We start from the raw sequence: 22,469 nt of genomic DNA, 5'->3' as shown, positions 1-22,469 counted from the left end.
TTTTCTCGAGGTCAATGTTGAAATGAAATCTCTTGGACTTATAAAAGTGCCAATGTAAGTTTCAGTCCCATACATAAATACACCTGAGGCGCAATAGAATTTATTCTTTTGAGATTTCAAAAGGATTAGTGATTACGTACAGTTCACAGAAACTTATAAGGTCTCGGGGGCGGGGTCTCCGACAATAAAACAAGATACTCAGACGAGGATTTTATATCTTGTTTTCATAATTGCTAGTTGGGGCATTTGACTTTTGTAAAAATGCAGAGATAATGGAATTCTATGTTCAGTCATTCAGCCATACGATACAAACTTCCAATGTATCGACCAGATGCTTTACTTCTCCAGAACAGGGAAATCACAACACCGATAATCAAAATTATCATTTTCGCTATAGGCTAGATTTGATATCTGATATTACAGAGACCCTGTAATTAAAACCGATTTCACAGTTCAGTCCTCTGTTGCACAGAAGCAGTGGGACATCGATGCGCGCCGGCTCGACTGGTCGGGCTTGCTCCCGACGGGAAGTGACGATGAGGGTTACTCGGGGTCACCATCGCCCTGCGCGATGGGCTGTGGAGCTCGGGGTGTTCGGCGAGCCGGTGACTACGCAGCGACTCCGGTCGCAGCAGCCGCACTGACACTCTGCGGGGAAGGCCGGTGAGAGGCCGTGGGCCCCGGTGGTGGAGAAGGCAGGCCATCCTCCGAGGTCCGCAGCGGGCGGCGAGAGGAGATCGACCAGTGGCTCCACACCCTTACCTCCATCCCTGGCTGCCCCTTCCCCTTCTCAGCTCACTAGCCCTTGCAGCACCACCCCCTCCCCACCCATCGCCTGGGCATTCATATACGCACGCTCCATACCCACAAACACGCAGTCTTGTACATTCATGCACCCTGCTCCAACACACAAAACACACTTGTACTCCCTCCCCTAACACGCACACATCCCCAAATCTGTGGCGCCTTCCAGCACTCAACAGCGAGAGTGATCGTCCTATCAATAGGGTCGGAGAACTAAAGACACGGTTCGGGGTGAAGACCGAACTTGGGATAGTGGCCGATTGAAGAGTTGATCGGTTTCTTGGTGAAAGAAACATGGATCCCTTAGGAGCCCGTTCTCCCATTGTTGACATTCAGAATCTCTCTCGCTGGGCCAACAGTTTAGATAAACTTGACAGTGAATCGGATGGACTCAGTAGTGAAGTACGAGAAGACTGTTCCATCCCTTCTCCTTTCCCTTACAGGAAAGATATCAATAACAAAGTAATTCTTTGGTAAGTATTAGGGATTTGTTGCCCTCTTTATTCAAATTGGCTCACAAGACGTTTAACTGATTCCTGTAAAAGCATAGTAAATATATGTTTATAATAACCCTTGCAAGATTTGTAATCAAAATTGATCATACTTGCAGTTTTTACTAACCTTTGAATCATGAATTTTAAAGCACCTCTGCAAGTCTTTGCTCAGTTTACTGAGATAACTGGGTAGCCTTGTGCTTCGGCTCGAAATGTGGACTGTACATTTTTCCATAGATGCTGTCTGGCCTGCTGAGTTCCTCCAGCATTTTGTGTATGTTGCTTGGATTTCCAACATCTGCAGATTTTCTCTTGTTTGTGATTAACCATTGTCTTTCTCCAACGTTATCTATGGAGATTGAAGTTGGTATCATGCTGGGGTCACGGTGCAGCTGATAACTTGGATAATACATGAAAATTGAAAACAACTGCAGATGACAAAAATCAAAAATGTAAAGAGAAAATACTAGAAGAGTTTTAGCAGATCAGACAGTATTCACAGGAAAAAAACAAGGTTGAGTTGCTGAGTTTTCATTTCCAGCATTTTCTGTTTTTCATTCTTGAACAACACATTTAGGGAGGCAAACCTTAAGTACAAGCGAGAGCAGGTAGAGTGAGCATTACTGACTGTCAAAGAGACAAAGTGGAGTAGGATCTTATAAATGGATCTAATTTTCTAGCAGATTTTCCCTTTTGGACATTGTTCAGGATGGTGTTTTCTGAAAGAGGTGCAGCCACAGCTAGGAGCCAGACATAATTACATACACAGAAACAATTCATTTAGAGTGCTGAATTGCTGGGTGAGCAATCGCTATTCTACATAAATCCTATCTCTTCCCGCACCCCCCCCCCCCCCCATCAGTTTTACTATATGCTGGGCGAAGTTTACATTGATGAATTAAGCTACACCTTGGGAGCAGGAGAAAACTGGAACAGCTAGGGGAATCCCATGCAGATGCTGGGTAAACTCTGTACAATGTTTGAAATCAGGATTGAGCATGAGTCACAGAAGCTGTGTGGTAACAGCTCAAGTGGAGTAACACACACAAATTGCTGGAGGAACTCAGCAGGTCGAGCTAAGTTTATTGTCATTTAATTATATCCATCTGTACATCAAATGAGACAGTGTTTTTCTGAACAAGGGTATAAAGAATTGTAGTACACGTAACACACAATAACTTAGCAAAGTAAAGTCTATAGATGAACATCAAATAAATAAAGTGCATAAATTAAACATTGTAAGGGACAGAACAGGTTAACCAGTGACACTTTGAATACAATGCGGTAGGGAGGTCAGAATCCTGAAGGAAGAAACTGTTTCCCGTCCTGACCGTTTTTGTTTTTATGCATCAGTCTCCTCCCTGATGGTAGAATGTCAAAGAGGATGCTGCATGGATGGGTGGGATTCTTAATAATACTATGGTTCCTGTGTACACAGCACTCCTGATCAATGTTCCTGATGGATGGTAGGGAGATCCTCTCAGCTGTTCTCACAGTTCTTTGTAGAGACTTCCAGTCTGATGTTCGGCTGCTCCCATACCAGATGGAGATGCAGCTTGTCGGGATGCTCTCAGTGGTGCTCCTATAAAAAGTAGTTAAGATGGTGGGGTGGGGGGAGCCTCACTTTCCTCAATCTCCTAAAGTAGTGGAGACACTGCTGTGCCACCTTATTCAGGGAGGTGATATTAGGGACCAGATGAGGTCATTCGTGATGTGAACTCTGAGGAACTTGGTGCACTTAATACTCTGTCTCAGGAGGAGCCATATATTCGAAGAGGGGGTGGCTCATCTTTATCTTCCTGAAGTCCACAATGATTTCTCTAGTTTTCTCCACATTCACTTAGATAGTTCTTCTCACACCAAACCACCAGGTCAGGCAGCGTCTATGAAAATGAATAACCAGTCTATGTTTTGGGCTGAGACCCTTCTTCAGGACAGAAAAGGAAGGGGAAAAGTGGGGGAGGAGAAGGAGGCTATCCAGAAGGTGATAGGTGAAGCCAGTTGGGTGGGAAAAGTCAAGGGCTGGAGAAGAAGGAATCTGATAGGAGAGGAGAGTGGACCATGGGATAAAAGGAAGGAGGAAGAGGCCTAGGGGGAAGTGATAGGCAAGCAAGGAGAGGTAAAGGCTGAAATGGGGAATAGAAGAAGAGGGGAGGGGAAAATGTTTTACTGGAAGGAGAAATCGATGTTCATGCCATCAGGTTGGAGGCTACCCAGACGAAATATAATGTGCTGCTTCTCCACCCTATGGGTGCTTCATCTTAGAACAAAAGGAGGCCATGGACCAACATGTCGGAATGGGAATAGGAGTTAAAATGTTTGGCCACTGGGAAGTTAGAGTGCTATTGTTCTGCCATCATATAGCACTGTAAAGGCTCAATTACACTGGAGAGGAAGAAAGAGAATGAAAAAAAATCAATTGTGATAATCAATATTAAAGGGGATAAATGAGCATTTCTATAACTGTGTGAATCCTTGCTCGTGTGTGGATACAGACCATTGTGAACAGGAGGGTAAAACACCCGTAGTTTTTGAAATAGTATCAGTGACAGGAAAATGTATGAGGTTCTGCGGGCAGAGTTAGGTTGCTGGAAAGGAAGTCGAAAAGCAGGATCTCAAACATGGTAATTGCTGGATTACCATGTCCTAATTGGAACAAAAATAAGATGATGGAGCACGTGAATGTGTGGCTGGAGAGATATATTTCTAAGACACTGGAATGAATTCTGTGATAGGAAGAACCAGTACAAATCACCTCAAAAAAAGAATCACCTCAGCGACACCGTAAGCAATGCCCTTTCTGGGTCTGCCAGTGTTACTGAGAAGGGTTTAAGGTGGTTTGGCAGGAGGAGTTTCAAAGGGAAAATGAAGTTAATTAGTAAACCAGAACGAAAAATAAATTGCAAAAAAAATCATTCAGTAAAAGGGTCAAAGTACAGGAAAATGTTAATGATAAAATTACAAGTATTTTATCTGAATGCTTGAAGCATTTTCAAGAACGAAGAGGAACTATTGGCACAAACTAAACAGATATGATTCAATTATATTGGAGAAATGTGGCCATTTGGTGATCAAAGCTGGGAGCTAAATTAGGGTATTTGACATTTAAGAAAGACACAAAAGGAAAAGGGAGTGCTGCTATTTTATTAATATGAGAGATCAGTGTAGTAGTGAAAAATGATCTTGATAGGTGATCATGTAGAAAACATCCATTTTAGGCAAGCCAAGGATAGCAAAAATCAGAAAAGGTGGTTGGGAGTTATTTGGCAGCAAACATTTATAATATTAGCTGGATCATAAGTCAGCAAATTGGAGGTGCTTGTGTTAGATAATACAGTAATCATAGAAGGCCTTAACTAATGTGTGTGCTGAATAATTCAAAACTGACATGATAAGGTGATAAATTCATGGAAGTATACACGATGCTTTTCTCGAGGAGCCAACCATTGAAAAAATGATATTTGGTTCTGTTGTGCATCAAGAAATGGTTAATTGATAACATTGTTGTCAAGGGACCTACAGGGAAGAGTGATCTTTAATCCTGAGTTTAGAAGACAGTATAGTTCCATGTGTGACCTGAATTTTAATTAAATGATATGATGGTGGATAGGCAATGATCAGCATTTAGAAACAAATGCCTGAGTTATGAGATGCATATTGTGTTCCTTTAAAGTGCAGGACCCAACCAGTTAGTGTTTATCCATATCAGGCAAAAGAAATTAATGGATGAATTAAATCAAGAGAGAACTTTTAAAGTTGCCGTAAATAGTTGTAAGCTGAATGGTTAGGAACCTTTTTGAACTCAGCAATGAAAGGTCAAGAAATTAACAAAGAAAGACAAGACTGACTGTGAATATAGACCAGCAAGAAACATAAAATGAGTTTTGAGAGACTTTATAGGTATGTGCTCAGACTAATGAGGACAAATATAGTCCCCTTAAAGAAAACTTGGCGAATTTATGATTGGGAATAAGGAAATGGTAGACAAGTAAAGAACTAATTTGCAACTGCACGTGCTCTGGTTATCATCTTCGAAAGTTCTAAAAATTTGGTGGCTTAAATGTGTGCTAAATGCTAGAATCTATAATATGTGATGCACCTGAGAAAAATTACAGGATCCAGCAGAGCCAACTTGGATTATAAACGGAAGGTCATCTATTGATGTAATCTTTTGGAATTCTTTAAGTTTGTGATTGTGACTAGTCAAGTGGATGAAGGGGCACTAACTAGTATGTTCTGTTTCTTGTATTTTTAAAAGTCTTTCAATAAGGTCCCACACAAAAAGTTGATAAAAACAAAGTTATAGCATGTGAAATTGAGGATAGTGTACTAATATCGATTGAGAATAAGTTGTTGGACAGAAAGCAAAGATTGGGAATAAATGAATCGTTCCAAGGTTGTGACTAGCAGGTTATCACAGGAATGGATATTTGGCTCCCTAGTTTTTCGTAGTCAATATCAGTGATTTGCTTGAGAGAATCAAGTGTTTTATTTCCAAACTTGCCTACACTGGTGAAATTGTTGGGATCATGAGCACTAAAGAGGCTTCAAAGGGATATGAATAATTTGGATGATGGCAGATGGAATATAATGTAGAAAATATGAGGTAATCCACTTTAATGCACATAACCAAAAAGTGAGTTGTTTTTGTTATATGGCAGTTGAGTAGTGTTGATACTAAAAAAGAACTATTTGCAAACATGCAGGTGTAGCAAGCAAAGAATCAGGCAAATCATATGAGAGGATTTGAATAAAGACTAAGCAAATCATAGTGCAGATGAATTGGGCCTTGGTGTTAATTTGAGGAATATTTAGAAAATTCCTCAGAAAAGTTAGAAAAAACATTTAATTTGAGTAAGGGGAGTTATGAGGCTATCAGACAGGAAATTGGAAGCTTAAATTGGAAACACATGTTCTCAAGGAAAAGTACGGAAGAAATGTTCAGGGGATATTTGTGTGGAGTTCTGCATAGGTACATTCTAATGAGACAAGGAAGTTATGGTAGGGTACAGAAACTGTGGTACAAAGGCTGTAATAAATCTAGTCAAGAAGAAAAGAAAAGCTTACAAAAGGTTCAGAGAGCTAGGTAATTTTAGAGATCTAGAAGATAATAAGGTTACTAGGAAGGAGCTTAAGGAAATTAGGAGAGCCAGAAGGGGCCATGAGAAGGCCTTGGCGGGCAGGATTAAGGAAAACCCCAAGGCATTCTACAAGTATGTGAAGAGCAAGAGGATAAGACATTAAAGAATAGCACCTATCAGGTTTGACAGTGGGAAAGTGTGTATGGAAGCAGAGGAAATAGCAGAGGTACTTAATGAATACTTTGCTTCAGTATTCACTATGGAAAAGGATCTTGGTGATTGTAGTGATGACTTGCAGCAGACTGAAAAACTTTAGAAATATTAAGAAAGAGGATGTGCTGGAGCTTTTGTAAAGCATCAAGTTCGATAAGCCGCTGGGACAGGATCAGATGTACCCCAGGCTACTGTGGGAGGCAATGGAGGAGATTGCTGAGCCTCTGGCAATCATCTTTGCATCATCATTGGGGACGGGAGAGATTACGGATGATTGGAGGGTTGTGGATCCAGAACTGGCTTGCCCACAGAAGGCAAAGTGTGGTTGGAGACAGGTCACATTCTGCACTGAGGTCAGTCACCAGTGGAGTGCCTCAGGGATCTGTTCTGGGACCCTTACTCTTTGTGATGTTTATAAATGACTTGGGTGAGTAAGTCGAGGGATGGGTTAGTAAGTTTGCTGATGACAGAGAGGTTGGAGGTGTTATGGATAGTATGGAGGGCTGTCAGAGGTTATAGAGGGACATTGATAAGATAGAAAACTGGGCTGAGAAGTAGCAGATAAGTGTGAAGTGGTTCGTTTGGTAGGTCAAATGTGATGGCAAAATATAGTATTAATGGTAAGACTCTTGGCAGTGTGGATGATCAGAGGGATCTTGGGGTCTGAGTCCATAGGACACTCAAAGCAGCTGCCCAGGTTGACTCTGTGGTTAAAAAGGTGTACGGTATATTGGCCTTCATCGATTGTGGAATTGAATTTAGGAGCCGAGAGGTAATGATACAGCTATATAGGACCCTGGTCAGACCCCACTTGGAGTACTGTGCTCAGTTCTAGACGCCTCACTACAGGAAGGATGTGGAAGCCATAGAAAGGGTGCGGAGGGGATTTACAAGGATGTTGCATGGATTGGGGAGCATGTCTTATGAGAATAGGTTGAGTGAACCTTTTCTTCTTGGAGCGGTGGAGGATGGGAGGTTACCTGATAGGTGTATAAGATGAGAGGCATTGATGTGTGGATAGTCAGAGGCTTTTTCCCAGGGCTGAAATGGTTGCCACAAGAGGACACAGGTTTAAGGTGCTGGGGAGTAGGTACAGAGGAGATATAAGGGGTAGGTTTTTTACTCAGAGAGTGGTGAGTGCTTGGAATGGGCTGCCGGGAATGGTGGTAGAGGCGGATACGATAGGGTTTTTTAAGAGACTTTTGGATAGGTACATGGAGATTAGAAAAATAGAGGGCTAAAGGTAAGCCTAGCAATTTCTAAGGTAGGGACATGTTCAACACAACTTTGTGGGCTGAAGGGCCTGTATTGTGCTGTAGGTTTTCTATGTTTCTATATTATGTGTGACTTTGGTTCTGTACTTTAAAAACAGGTATAGTTCTCATGGATCGGATTTTTTGGGCTGCCTGCAGGGATGGGGACAAAATAAGTAGCCTATTGTTTTATTTTCTGGAGTTTAGAAAAGCTAGAGGAGATCTCACTGAAACGTATCAAGCTCTTAAAGGACTCAACCTGTACTTTTTGCTGCCTTAGTAAATCCTCTAGCATAATCACAGACCCACCCAGCCCAGACATCCTCTCTCCTCATCAGGTAGAAGCAGAGACCACAAGGCTCAAGACAGCTTCTATCACCCTGTTATCAGGCTCTCGAATGGATGTCTTGTAGGATGAGATGGGCTCTTGACCTTACAATCTATTTTCCTATCATCGTGCGCTGTACTTTCTCTGCAGCTATTACACTTTATTCTGCATTGTCATTGTTTTACATCAGTGTACTTACTGTGTAATGATTTGTTTTGTATGAACAGTATACAGGGCAAGCTTTTCACTGTATCTTGGTGACAATGCCAGTAACCATCGATGTATGTCCTCTATGTGAACTTCAACACCTGATAACAGAATTTGAGAATATAAAGGCTAGAGCATTCACATCTGAGATGAGAAACCTTTTCATTCGGAGAGTGGTGAACTTTCAGAAAACAGCAAGAAAGATAGTTTGGCATTGATAGAGCTAAGTTTGGCACAGGTTTTCACTGATTGTTGCATTGTGGACCTGCAGCTTATTATTGTAATTTATATCAACTTACAAATACCAATCCAATCAGGTATCCTCTGCCATGTCTGTGTAAGTCTGTGGCCCCCACACTGACTTCATTAGTTACTGGAGAATGCATGGTTCTGTAGAAGTTTGATCACTTGGTATGTTTGAAAAAAATCAGCTATTTTTCTTTCCTCCACAGAACTACTAATATGATCATGGCATTTTAAGGATGTTGATTGGGAAATAGCAATAGTTCTGCTATTCATGGACGAAATGCCACAGCACCTTTCCCATCTATCAGATGGAGTGCTTTGTTTAACACTAATACTGTGCTCCTTCTGAAGTATTAACTTGAACTTTGTACTTATTCTCACAGGTGAGATACAAACACACAATCTCACCAGACCAAGAGTATTATAAGATATTGTCTTATGAGGTAATCAGTGATAAAAGATGACACCAATATAATTAGTAGCAGTTGGTTTTCCTAGTACGCGTGAGTTAATGTTAGTATTAAGGCAGTGGTTATTAACATTAAAACAAACGCAAGGTAGACTTCTCTTGATCCCTGTTGAAAAAAGGGTGAGTGGTGTTTAATATGGAATTTTGTAGTTATAAATATTTCATGACAAGGTGCGCAATTGCACCTTGTTGGGATACACCTTCTGTAAAATTGTAACTGCAAAAACTACAGTAAAACTTCATGTTTATTCAGACAAAATTTAAAAATTTGCGTTAATAAGAAAAAAGCATGTTTTCTGGTCAGACCAATCGACAAATCTGATTGTTGCTTTATGGTAGTTTTCTCATTCGCTTTGCAAAATATCTCATGCAGCTCATAATCTACTGACAGTGTAAGTACTTTATTGCCTTTTGGCTAAGGAGCTGCATTGTCCTGGCTTCTTACAATTGTATTTTGGTGCTTTTTTTTTCAGGTATTCATCGTGGCATCTCCATTTTACTGGTACTGGATTTCATCTTGCATTTATATCCTTACAGACGTGTGTTTGTTATAATGCTATCAACTGAGCTTAAACAGATTAGCTTTCTTTGCTGACATAAATAAGAAGGCATTTACATGGTGTTAATGCGATACTATAGGAATCACAGATGGAAATTGTCACTGCCTGCTTCCTTTCCTGATCCCACCTACCTTCTGCAGAACTGAGATGGGTTTTGAATTGAGTGTATCATTTCTGTTGCAAGTCATGGAGTAATGAGAGACAATGTAATACTAACCACTTCCCTTTCTCTAATCTACCTCTTCTGCTTTCTTCTGTTTCTTTGTCCTCCCTAATAGCTGAGTGCCATCCAGAACTTTGGCTTCATGTACAATCAAAATTTTATTTCATTGACTGAGGAGTGGATGTGAATTTTGATCTGGTATTTAAGAATACATGGTTTCAGAGGCTTCAATGAAACTGATTTTATAAATGGACTGATTGACACAGGCATTGCTTCTGTATCTCTGGAAGTTCATCTACCATCCTTTCAGTTTGCCTTTCGCCACAGTAGGTCTACAGCTCATGCAGTCTCACTGCTGCTCCACTCAGCCTGAACAATAGCAATACCTACGTCAGGTTGTTGCTTATTGTTTTCAGCTCAGCGTTCAACACAGTCATACCCTTAGTTCTATTCAACAAGCTCCAAAACTTGGGCTTGTGTACTTCCTTCTGCAACTGAATACTTGACTTCCTCACTGGGAGACCGCAATCTGTGTGGATCAGAAATAACGTTTCCTCACTGACATTCAGCACTAGTGTACCTCAAGGATGCGTGTTTAGCCCATTGTTCTACTCTCTCTATACCCACCATTGTGTGGTTAGGCCCAGCTCCAATGCCATCTATAAATTTTTAGACAAATTAATATTGGCAGAACTTCAGATGGCGATGAGGCATACAAGAGCAAGATAGTGGTGTTGCAGCAACAACTTTGCACTCATCGTCAGTAAATCTAAGGAATTGATTATGGACTTCAAGGAAGGCAAGTCGAGGGTTCAGAAGTGAAAAGAGTGAGCAGTTTCGAGTTGCTGGGTGTCAACATCTCTAAGCATCTATCCTGGGCCCAATATATCAATGCAATTACAATGAAGGCATGACAGTGGCTATTTCATTAAGAGTTTGGGGAGAATTAGTATGTCACCAAAGACACTCAAATTTCTACTGATGTACGGTGGAGAGCATTCTAACTGGTTGCATCACTGTTTGATATGGAGGCGAGGGGACTGCACAAGATCGGAAAAAGCTACAAAATGTTGTAAACTTTGCCAAATTTGTCTGGGCACTAGCCTCCCTGGCACCAGGAAACCTTCAAAAGGTGATGCTTCCGAAAGGTGCATCCATCATTAAGGATTCCTATCACCCAGGACATGCCCCCTTCTCATTGCTACCATCAAGGAGGCGGTGTAGGAGCCTGAAGACACACGCTCAAACTTTCAAGAACAGCTTCTTCCCCTTTGCCATCAGATTTCTGAATGGGCAATAAACCCATGAACACGACCTCAGTACTTTTTTCCTCTTTTTCAACTACTAATTTAATTTTCTTTTTTGTATGCAGTTATTGTATAGTTTTTATTATTATGTATTGCAATGTACTGTTGCTGCAAAACAACAATTTCATGACATCTGCCAGTGATGTTAAACCTGATTCTGATTCGGATTGAAGTACTTTGGCAATGTAGCATTCAGTGTATTGCTATTTCCCTAATCAGTAGTTGTGTAAGCATCTGTCTTTGAATCTTTGGAACTAGTTTTCCATTCCACATACGTGACTTTTTTTTTAAAAAGGTGATCATAGTGCATAATTGTTAATGGACTTTTGCTACTGTTAACCAGGACATTTGTGACAGTATTTCTAATTAGGCAATGTATTGTTACTTGGTGGACTTGCAGAGAGGATGTGTGCCCTAGGTGTGGTTTGATTGTACTTTAATATATTAAGTGAGCTTGAACATTTTCTGGGCATTTATTTATACCTGTCTCTAAAAACTGTCCTAATGAAGGATCTGAGCCCGAAATATTGACGGTTTACTCTTTTCCATAGATGCTACCTATTCTGCTGAGTTCCACAGCATTTTTGTGTGTGTTGCTAATGAACAGGAAGGGTGGCATTTAATAAGGGAAAGTTTTGAGACATAAACAGAGCCTTCAGCTTCTTGTTCTTGCTCTAGAGTTGCATTCCTTTGTCCTTCTATCCCTCTTCCTAAAAGTTTTATCAAAGCATTTCTTTTCAGGATGTAGTTTGTTCATTTTTAATTTCTTTCCTTGAGAAGATTTGTGTACTGTTTTGAGATATTTTAATGTAGAAGGTTCCAAGTTGTTTGCAAACTTGTGGTCTACATTGATGATGCCACTGAGTGGTGGGCTCTCAACTTAACATAATTACTTACGAGGGGTGATTGATAAGTTTGTGGCCTAAGGTAGAAGGAGTCAATTTTAGAAAACTTAGCTCATTTATTTTTCAGCATAGTCCCCTCCTACATTTATACATTTAGTCCAGCAGTCGTGGAGCATACGGATCTTGGACCTCCAGAAAGTGTCCACAGCAGGGGTAATTGATAAATTCGTGTCCTAGGGTAGAAGGAGATGAGTTATACAGCTCTCATTACATGAACATGCAGGTCAACTCTGAGTGATTATGCAGAAAGTTTGAAGTTAATAACTCATCTCCTCCTACCTTAGGCCACTAACTTATCAATCATCCCTGCTGTGGACACTTTCTGGAGGTCCAAGATCCGTATGCTGCACGACCGCTGGACTAAGTGTGTAAATGTAGGAGGGGACTATATTGAAATATAAATGTGCTTGGTTTTCTAAAATTGACTCCTCTGCCTCAGGCCACAAACTTATCAATCACCCCTCGTATGTTGGTATTCTTTGTTTTTATTAAATGATAAATGTAACAAATTCAAATGGGCACCAAGTGTTCAAATGTTAACAGGGTGGTTCTTCTTTTAGGAAAGGCGATGTAGTCTTGCTGAGGTGCACAGCCATTGTGAACACCACTAATGAATCCCTATTTGACAAGAATCCTATAAGTGAAAGTATCCACCTGCAAGCAGGACCTGAACTCAGGGACGAGTTACAGAAATTGAAAGGTGAGATCCATCCTATAAATCCAAAATGGTTCAAACAAGGAAGTAAACATTCCCTGTTTCATCTTGGGCTGGATGCATTTAGCTAGTAAAGAAGTGTGTCTCACTTTTATACAAAAGCTCAGTTGTCTTTGGACATTTTCTTTAAGAAAAAAAACTTAGCTATTATATTTTGAATAGAAGTTGTCATGGTAGGTTTAATGAGATGTTATTCTGTGTGATACGTTCACTGAAGTCTCTTCCACTCCATTGCCCAAATCGCCATCATATTTATAACCACCTCTGGTTGTGTTTCCTGTTGCAGTTAGTTCTAACTACTCTGGCTCCATTTCTGATTTTGCTGTTGGAAATTTTCATGCTGGATTCAGTTAGGTCTGACCACTTTCTGACTTTCTGCACACTGTCCTTCCTTCTCTTTATATTTTATGTTGCTATATCCATTGAATATTGTAAGCATGTCTTTGAGATGTGGGACAGATCTGGAGCACCCTAAAAATATCACATAGTCTGATTGGGAGATTATGGGTTTTCCTATTCTTGAAGCTCGCTCTTCTGTGTATTGCTTCTGGCAGTAGCTCCACCCAAACTGGTTGTGCTAATGTGGTCACATATCAACTCCTTGTACCATCTTCTACATCTCTTTCTTCCCCAGGCCTAATACTTGTCCATTAAAATTCTGATTTTTACAGTTTCACTCAATGAGCTACTTTTGAATAATATATTTTCCCCCATCATCTTCCAAATGGTTGCTATCAGGGATTTTTCTCTTGCTGCTTTAATTGTTTTGTAATGCTCTCCAAATATTTTTCTGTACAATCCCTATTAATCTCATTAACTTTTCAGCTTGCAATCTTGTTCACGGCAATACTGTTTTTGACTACTATTTTGAGTTCTTTACAACCTCTGTATCCCTTCAGCACTAGCATGAGGTGGATCTTAGAATGAGTAGCTGTTGGTTTATCACCTGAGTTAAGAATTTACATTAAAAAGTGTTGTCATTTAGAGGCTAATAAAATCCATTCTGTTGAATTAAATAGATATGTTATGTGTTACGAGCAACAGCAAATACTTCTGTGATCTGAAATGTGAAATAATTTTTGTTTTAAGGTTGCCGCACAGGGGAGGCGAAAATGACAAAAGGGTTTAATTTGGCTGCGAGGTTTATTATCCATACTGTAGGGCCGCGATATAATGCTAAGTACAGAACAGCTGCTGAAAGTTCCTTGTACAGCTGCTATAGGAGTGTACTTCTGTTAGCCAGGTAAGTATTCTTGTGTTTTATAGTTACAAAAGTAGAGGAAGAAGTGATTTACTGTGGTTCTTAAGTATAATCCTGATTTCCCTTTCAACACATGGGCAAGGGTTGAATTATATGTATTTTTTTGAAACTTACCATACCTACTAGAGTTTTCTATTTTACTGGAATTCCCATTTCCATTTTTATCTAAAAAAAACTATAGCATTGATCCAGTTGATCTTCCAGAGCAGTACTTTGTTGCATTATTTTGGAATCAAAGTGACTTGCTTTCCATTTTTGGATTTTAGCTTTTGCTTTAGCCCTTTTGTGAGAAGAGGTGACCACTTGGTCTATACCAAGTTTCTGAGCACATTCCCTCAGAGTCCTGTTCCCATACTTGGCTATCTGTAGTCTATTTTATCTTCCATTCTCATCATCTCCTTGTTTTTTCCTCTTTTTATCTTGCTGCCCATATAGAGCAATTTCTACAGACAAGTTATAGTATCAGCTTGCCTTTGGGAATACAGGAGGAAAACTGGAGTGCTTGTGAAACCTACATATTCAAAGGGAGAACATGCAAACTCCACATAGAAATAACTGGAGGTTAAGATCAAAGTTTGATCACTGAATTTGAGGCTAATTGCTTGCCATATGCCATATATAGTCATGGTATACTGTATAAAGGGTACTATGATTTTTAGCTTTTATTCTTCTGATCATCATTTAACAAGTGCAGAAGTACGAAAAGATGACTATTAAATAAAATCATTGCTTTGAAATACCCAACTGAGCATGGAAAAGGATTCTCAGTGAAATCACACACGTGATCTGGAATGTACTAGAGCGAAAAAAAAAACCTGAGGCTTATTATCTTAAGAATCATTCTGATTTTTTAAAAATGCAATTTGGTACACTGGCATAGAGCACAATTATTTTCCTTTAAACTCTGTTGTACATGAAGAGATTCTAACAGTATTTTGCAATTTTTAGCACGTTGCTTTCTGCAGTCATTTTAGATGTCAGTTCAGATGTGTGCACCAAAAGTAAAGTTAACTCTTAGCATTCTGTTAGACCATCCTGATCTGTTTCTTTTGACCTCTTCTAGGGAGCATTCAATGACTTCATTGGGATTATCTGTCATCAATACACCAAAAAGGGGCTACCCTTTGGAGGATGCTACCAACATAGCTCTGAGTACGTGTTGCTCCAGTTAACTTCACGAAAGCCAAAGCAGGATACTTTTGCTGCTTTAATCAAAACTGTCTAATGTCTTTTACCATCTGTACATCTGTTAAGTTTCACATTCTAGGCCCTGGTTGTTGGTCATTGGAATTGTATTGTAATTCAATACAATTGAATTACATTCAGTCATGAGTCCAGTTTTGTTATTTCATTGACGTGATTTCTTTACAAATGATCAACTTCATTATTTAGGGTTCCCCTTGTCCTTACCTACCACCCCACCAGCCTCCAGGTCCAACATATAATTCTCCGTAACTTCCGCCACCTCCAACGGGATCCCACTACCAAACACATCTTTCCCTCCCCCCATCTTTCTGCTTTTCGCAGGGATTGCTCCCTAAGCGACTCCCTTGTCCACTCGTGTCCCCCCATCCTTTCCCACCGATCTCCCTCCTGGCTCTTATCCTTGTAAGCAGAACAAGTGCTACACCTGCCCTTACACTTCCTCCCTCACCACCATTCAGGGCCCCAGACAGTCCTTCCAGGTGAGGCGACACTTCACCTGTGAGTTGGCTGGTGTGGTATACTGCGCCCGGTGCTCCCTGTGTGGCCTTTTATATAGTGGCGAGACCCCACGCAGACTGGGAGAACGTTTCACTGAACACCTACGCTCTGTCCACCAGAAAAAGCAGGATCTCCCAGTGGCCACACATTTTAATTACACGCTCCATTCCCATTCTGATATGTCTATCCATGGCCTCCTCTATTGTCAAAATGAATCCAAACTCAGGTTGGAGGAACAACACCTTATATACCGGCTGGGTAGCCTCCAACCTGATGGCATGAACATTGACTTCTCTAACTTCCGTTAGTGCCCCTCCTCCCCTTCTTACCCCATCCCTGACATATTTAGTTGTTTGCCTATTCTCCATCTCCCTCTGGTGCTCCCCCCCCCTTTCTTTCTCCTGAGGCCTCCCGTCCCATGATCCTTTCCCTTCTCCAGCTCTGTATCACTTTTGCCAATCACCTTTCCAGCTCTTAGCTTCATCCCACCCCCTCTGGTCTACTCCCATCATTTCGCATTTCCCCCTCCCCACCTCTACTTACAAATCTCTTACTATCTTTCCTTTCGGTTAGTCCTGAAGAAGGGTCTCGGCCCGAAACGTCGACATCGCTTCTCCCTATAGATGCTGCCTAGCCTGCTATGTTCTACCAGCATTTTGTGTGTGTGATTGTTTGAATTTCCAGCATCTGCAGATTTCCTCGTGTTTGAACTTCATTATTTGCTGTTTTTTGCTTTTTTTTATTGCCACTTGCTGTAAAATTCACCCTTTTCACCATTCCCCGTTTCCAAAAGGTATTCATAGAAAATGCAGAGCTACTAAGTTTATTGATCAGGGATAGCAGAAGAGGTGGGGAGTCCTTAGTGAATACTTGGCTTCAGTATTCACCAGTGAGAGGGACCTTGACAATTGTGAGGCCAGTGTAAAACAGGCTGATATATTTGAACATGTCCAGGTAAAGAAAGAGGATGTGCCGGAAGTTGAAAACATTGGTACGTCAGAGATGTCCGTCTTTTTCAAAGAAAGGAGTTCCCTTCCTCCACCATTGATGCTGCCCTTTTCCACATTTCCTGAACATCCACCCTCTACCCATCTTCATGCCGCATTAACAAGGAGAGAGTTCCTCTTGTCATCATCTACAAACCCTTGAGATTCCGTATCCAGCTCATCATTCTCCTCAACTTAAGCCATCTTCAGTGGGAGTCTAACACCAATCACATCTTTTGTTTCACCCCCCCCCCCCAACTATCCACGTTCTGCAGGGATTGCTTCCTCTGTGTTTCTCTTGTTCATTCATCCCTCCCCACTAATCTCCCTCCTGGCACTTATCCTTGAATGAAAAAAAAGTTCTGCACCTACCCATGCACTTCCTCCCTCACCACCATTCAGAGCTGCAAAACACTTAAACTGCGAAGCTGTTGGTGTCATCTATAGAGCAGCTCGATGGGCTGAATGGCCTACTTCTGCTCCTGTAGCTTCTGGTCTTTTGGTATCTGACTCTCCCAATGCGACCTCTACTTAGGTCAGACCCAACTTAGATTGGTAGACTGCTTGTTGAGCAACTTCCACAAAAAGCAGCATCTCCTGGTGGCCATCGATTTTAACTCCAATCCCCATCCCATTCTGTCTGTGGCCTCCTTTTCTGCTTCAATGAGGTTGGAGGAGCAACACCTCATTTTCTGTCTGGGTAGCCTCCAATCTGGTTTCTCTAACGTCCAGTAATTCTCCCTCCCACTCACATTCTTCAATTCCCCACTCTGGCCTCCCTCTTTACACTTCTCTTTATCTGCCGGTCGCTTCCCCCTGGTGCCCTTCCTCCTTTCCTTTCTCACAAGGTGTCCACTCTCCTGTCCTATCAGATTCCTTCTTTCCAGCCTTTTACCTTGTCCACCTTTCACCTCCTATCTTAATTCATCCCCCATCCCCCACACACCTGGCTTCACCTATCACCTTCTAGTCTGTACTTCTTTCCCTCTGCCCACCCTTTTCTGGCTTCCCCCTTCTTTTCCAATCCTATGAAGGGTCTCAGTAGCCCAAACTTCCCCTCCACATGCTGACTGATCTGGCGAATTCCCCCACCATTTGTACGTGTTGCACAATATAGATAATTCCCTGTGGCAAGACAATATATATCCCAGGTTTCTACAGGAAACGAGAGAACAGATTGTTATGCTTTTGACTGATCTTTGCATCCTCGTGGTCACAGGAGTAGTACCAGAAGATTGGGAGGGTGGCAAATGTTATTCCTTTGTTCAGGAAAGGAAATGGGGATAATCCTGGGAATTTAGACCATTGAGTTATACATTAGTGGTGGGCTAACTATTGGAGAGAATTCTTGGGGAAAGGTTTTAGAAGCACTTGAGGAAGTATAGTCTGATTAGAGATAGTCAGCATAGTTTTGAGGAGCAGGTCTTACTTCACAAGCCTGATTGAATACATCAAGGAAATGGCAAAACAAATTAATGCCGATGGAGGATGTGATGTATATGGATTTTTGTAAGGCTCTGGTTTCGTCCCACAGTCCAAAGGTATGCAGGGTAGGTTAATTAGGCACTGTAACTTGTCCCATAATTTGGTTAGGGTTAAATCAGGATTGTTAGAGGTTGCTGGGTGGTGTGGTTCGAAGGACCAAAAGTTTCTTTTCTGCACTGTATTTCAAAATATTCTGTCTAGAGGTCTATGAATAGTGGTGTTCCCCGCAGATCTGTCTTGAGATCTCTTTGTAATTTTTATAAGTGACTTAGATGAGGAAGTGGAAGGGTGGGTTAGTAAGTTTGACTTTAGCTTGTGATTGTCAAAGATTACAATGGGACATTAATATGGTTTGAGAGGTTGCAGATGGAATTCAATCCAGAAAAGTAAAATGATACACTTTGGAAAGTTGAATTTCCAAAATTAATAGTTAATGACAAAATTCTTAGCAGTATGGAGGAACAGGGATTTTGGGGTTCATATCCATAGATTATCAAGTAGGTTGATAAAGTGGTTATGAAAGCATGTGGTGTGTTGGCCTTCAATAGTCAGGTTGAGTTCAAGAGCCATAAGGTAATGTTGCCACTCTGTTAAACTCTGGCCAGACCATACTTGGAGTATTATGTTTGGCTCTGGTTGCTTTATTATAGGAAGGATGTGGAAGCTTTAGAGTGGGTGCAAAGAAAGATTTAACAGAATGCTGCTTGGATTAGGGAGCATATTTATTTATTTTGGTAAGTAAATGTTGGTAAATGTGAGGTCATCCACTTTGGAAGAAAAAATGAAAGAGCTGATTATCATTTAAATGGTTTTTAAAAAATGGAGCATACTGCTGTGCAGAGGGACTTGGGAGTGCTTGTGCATGAATCACAAAAGGTTGGTTTGCAGGTGCAGCAAGCTATCAAGAAGGCAAATGGAATATTGGCGTTCATTGCTAGAGGGATTGAATTTAAGAGCATGGAAGTTATTTTGCAACTGTACTGTTGAGGCCGCACCTGGAGTACTGTGTGTAGTTCTGGTCTCCTTACTTGAAGAAGGGTATAGTGGTTTTGGGGGCAGTGCAGAGGAGATTCACCAGGTTGATTCCAGAGATGATGGGGTTAGACTATGAGGAGAGATGGAGTTGCCTGGGACTGTACTTGCTGGAATTCAAAAGGGTGAGAGGAGATCTTATAGAAACATAAAATTATGGAAGGGATAGATAAGATAGAGGCAGGAAAGTTGTTTCCACTGGTAGGTGAGAGTAGAACTGGGGACGTAGCCTCAAGATTTGGTGGAGTAGATTTAGAATAGAGATGAGGAGGAACTGCTTTTCCCAGAGAGTGGTGAATCTGTAGAATTCTCTGCCCAATGAAGCAGTGGAGGCTACATCAGTAAATATATTTAAAACAAGGTTAGATAGATTTTTGCGTAGTAGGGGAATTGAGGGTTATGGGAAAAGGCAGGTCGGTGGAGATGAGTCCATGGCCATATCAGCCGTGATCTTATTGAAAGGCGGAGCAGGCTCGACAGACCAGATGGTCTTATCCTGCTCCTATTTCTTCTTATTGAGATGCAGCACCGAGTAGGTTCTTCCAGCCCTTTGTGCTGTGCTGCCCACTGATTCCCCCAATTTAATCCTAGCCTAATCATGGGACAATTTATAAAGACCAAATGAGAGGAAACCCACAAGGTCACAGGGAGAACGTACAATCTCCGGCTTATGAAAAGATGTTGAGTGAGTTTGGGCTTTTCTCTTTAGTGTGAAGGAGAATGAGAGGAGACTTGATAAAGGTGTGTAAGGTAGTAAGAAGCATTGAAGGAGCAGACCACCATACCCTTTTCCCAGGGCAGTAAGAGCTAGTGTGAGAGGGCATCATTTTAATGTGATTGGAGGAAAGTATTGTGGGGGGGGGGGGGGGTCAGAGATAGGTTCTTTCACACAGAAAGTGGTTAGTACATGATCAGGTAGCGTCTAATACATTAGGGATATTTAAGAAACTCTTAGATAGTACATGGATGAAAGCAAAATACTGGGTGGTGTTAGACTCATCTTGAAATAGGTTAAAAAGTCAGCATAACTTTGTGGGCCAAAGGGCCTGTATTGTGCTGTACTGTTCTGTGTTCTAAATTAGCCTTCCCTGCATGTGCTTAGACTATCATTCCTGCTGCCTCATTAGGGCAGCCAACACAATCAAGGACCCCATCTCAGACAGTCTGTCTTCTCCCCTCTCCCATCGAGCAGAAGATACCAAAGCACATGTTACTTGGCTCAAGGACAGCTTCTATACTGCTTCTAGATGGCTTGCTAGTATGATGAGATGGACTCTTGACCTTATAATCTGCCTTGTTGTGACCTTACACCTTACTGTCCGCCTGTGTTACCAGTTTGTGTTGAGACAGTGGTTACTGGCTCGAGAAGCACATTTAATCAGAATCAGGTTTATTATCAGCAACATGTGTCATGAAATTTGTTAACTTAGCAGCAGCATTTCAATGTAATACATAATATAGAAAAAAGTAAAATAATCAATTACAGTATATGTATATCGAGTAGATTAAAACTCATGCAAAAAAAAACAAATAATATGAACAAAGTGAGGTAGTGTTCAAGAGTTCAATGTCCATTTTGGAATCGGATGTCAGAAGGGAAGAAGCTGTTCCTGAATCACTGAGTGTGTGCTTCAGGCTCCTGTACCTCCTACCTGATGGTAACAGTGAGAAAAGGGCATGGCCTGGGTACTGGAGGTCCTTAATAATGGACGCTCCCTTTCTGAGACACCGCTCCTTGAAGATGTCCTGGGTACCTTGTAGGCTAGTACTCAAGATGGAACCAACTAAATGTACAACCCTCTGCAGCTTTGTTCGGTCCTGTACAGTAGCCCACCCTCCATACCAGACAGTGATGCAGCCTGTCAGAATGGTCTCCACAGTACATCTGTAGGAAGTTCTTGAGTGTATTTGTTGACATACCAAATCTCTTCAAACTCCTAAAGAAGTATAGTCTTGCCTTGTTTATAACTGCATCCATATAACTGAATCTTTCAAACCTCTTAAATGTTGCTATGTTTCAATGAAATCATCTCTCATTCTTGGGTGTTTAAACCTAGTTTGCTTGATCTCACCACATGGGACAAATTCTGCATTCACAGAATCATCATTGTAATTCTGTTGTTGAAATCGTATTACTCCTTTGGTAGAGAGACCATAATCTATGTGCAGTATTAGGCTTTGCTGGTGGCATTAACTCAGAATTAATCACTAATTCAATTTGAGAAATGTAATTAACATTTTGGTTTAATACTTAAACTGAGGTGAAAGCAGACATTCTTTTAGTTCATTTCATTGTAAGTATAGGTTATGATATGTGTTTAAATACATTTAAACATTTTTACACATTGTGTTTATATAATTATCTACACAAGTGAAATCTACTGCACACTGTTCTTTGATCATTATGCTAGTGGAAAAACCAGTCATAATAAACACTTAGCTCTCTTTCTATCTAAGTTAGGGAGTGATTAATAGTTTTAATTTTTCGGCCTTTCAATTTTCAGGGACAGTTAGACGATTTTTGGAGAAACATGGAGACACCATTGAGACAGTTGTCTTTGCAGTTACAGATCTGGAAGAGGTAAAATATCAATTGTTTTGTTTGAGGGAGTTTTTAGAGTGACAGTTTTCATTTACTCATGTTAATCTGTGGAGAGAAACACTTAATGATCATCTGATGTTACTGTCAAAGCAGCAAAGTCATGATTGGTTTTGGCAGAGCCAGTGTTGCCTATAAATGCAGACAATCCTTCCTTCTGCAATCATTTACAGTTTTTCCTGCTGTGGTTCATTTATTTTAGTCCATACACACCATTGAAGATGTTTTATTTTAACTGGCCTTTATGAAATGTTCCTAGCTACTGGTCAGCTACCCAAAAATCAACAGACTTCAGAATATGCTTCTGATTCCAAAGTATTGGCTGTCATTGATTGATAGAGCTGTACTGCACAGAACTGGGTCATTTATTCCAATGTGTCTTTGCTGACCATGATGCCCATACAGGATCCTAACTTTAACAAACATTTTCAAGTTTGTCAATACAGGAGAAATATTTATATATTTCAATAACATTTTTTAAAAGCTGTTTTTTAAATGAAGAAATGCTTATTCCTAAATGAGTTCCTAATCTTTTAACACAACAGTTGTCCTTGCCTCAATGTTAATGTTGCTGAATAAAACAATAATTAACAAATTTGGAAAGAAAGCCATCATTGAGATTTGAAGGCTACAAACAGATTTCTAATATAATTATAT

At 40.8% G+C, this 22,469-nt stretch overlaps 1 protein-coding gene across 1 annotated transcript in view; it reads left to right on the top strand.

Annotated features, from left to right (window-relative positions):
* Positions 1 to 524: 524 nt before the first annotated feature.
* Positions 525 to 22,469, top strand: part of gdap2 (ganglioside induced differentiation associated protein 2) — a 55,666-nt gene continuing 33,721 nt past the window's right edge. The window contains exons 1-5 of the mRNA XM_059968375.1: positions 525 to 1,277; positions 12,591 to 12,730; positions 13,835 to 13,988; positions 15,070 to 15,158; positions 21,718 to 21,794. Of these exons, the coding sequence (XP_059824358.1) occupies positions 1,099 to 1,277; positions 12,591 to 12,730; positions 13,835 to 13,988; positions 15,070 to 15,158; positions 21,718 to 21,794 (639 nt within the window). The 5' untranslated portion in view covers positions 525 to 1,098. The remainder of the gene's footprint in view (positions 1,278 to 12,590; positions 12,731 to 13,834; positions 13,989 to 15,069; positions 15,159 to 21,717; positions 21,795 to 22,469) is intronic.

This window comes from Hypanus sabinus, chromosome 4 (assembly GCF_030144855.1).
Source record: "Hypanus sabinus isolate sHypSab1 chromosome 4, sHypSab1.hap1, whole genome shotgun sequence".
Taxonomy (NCBI): domain Eukaryota; kingdom Metazoa; phylum Chordata; class Chondrichthyes; order Myliobatiformes; family Dasyatidae; genus Hypanus; species Hypanus sabinus.
This window is presented reverse-complemented; position numbering and strand designations above follow the sequence as displayed.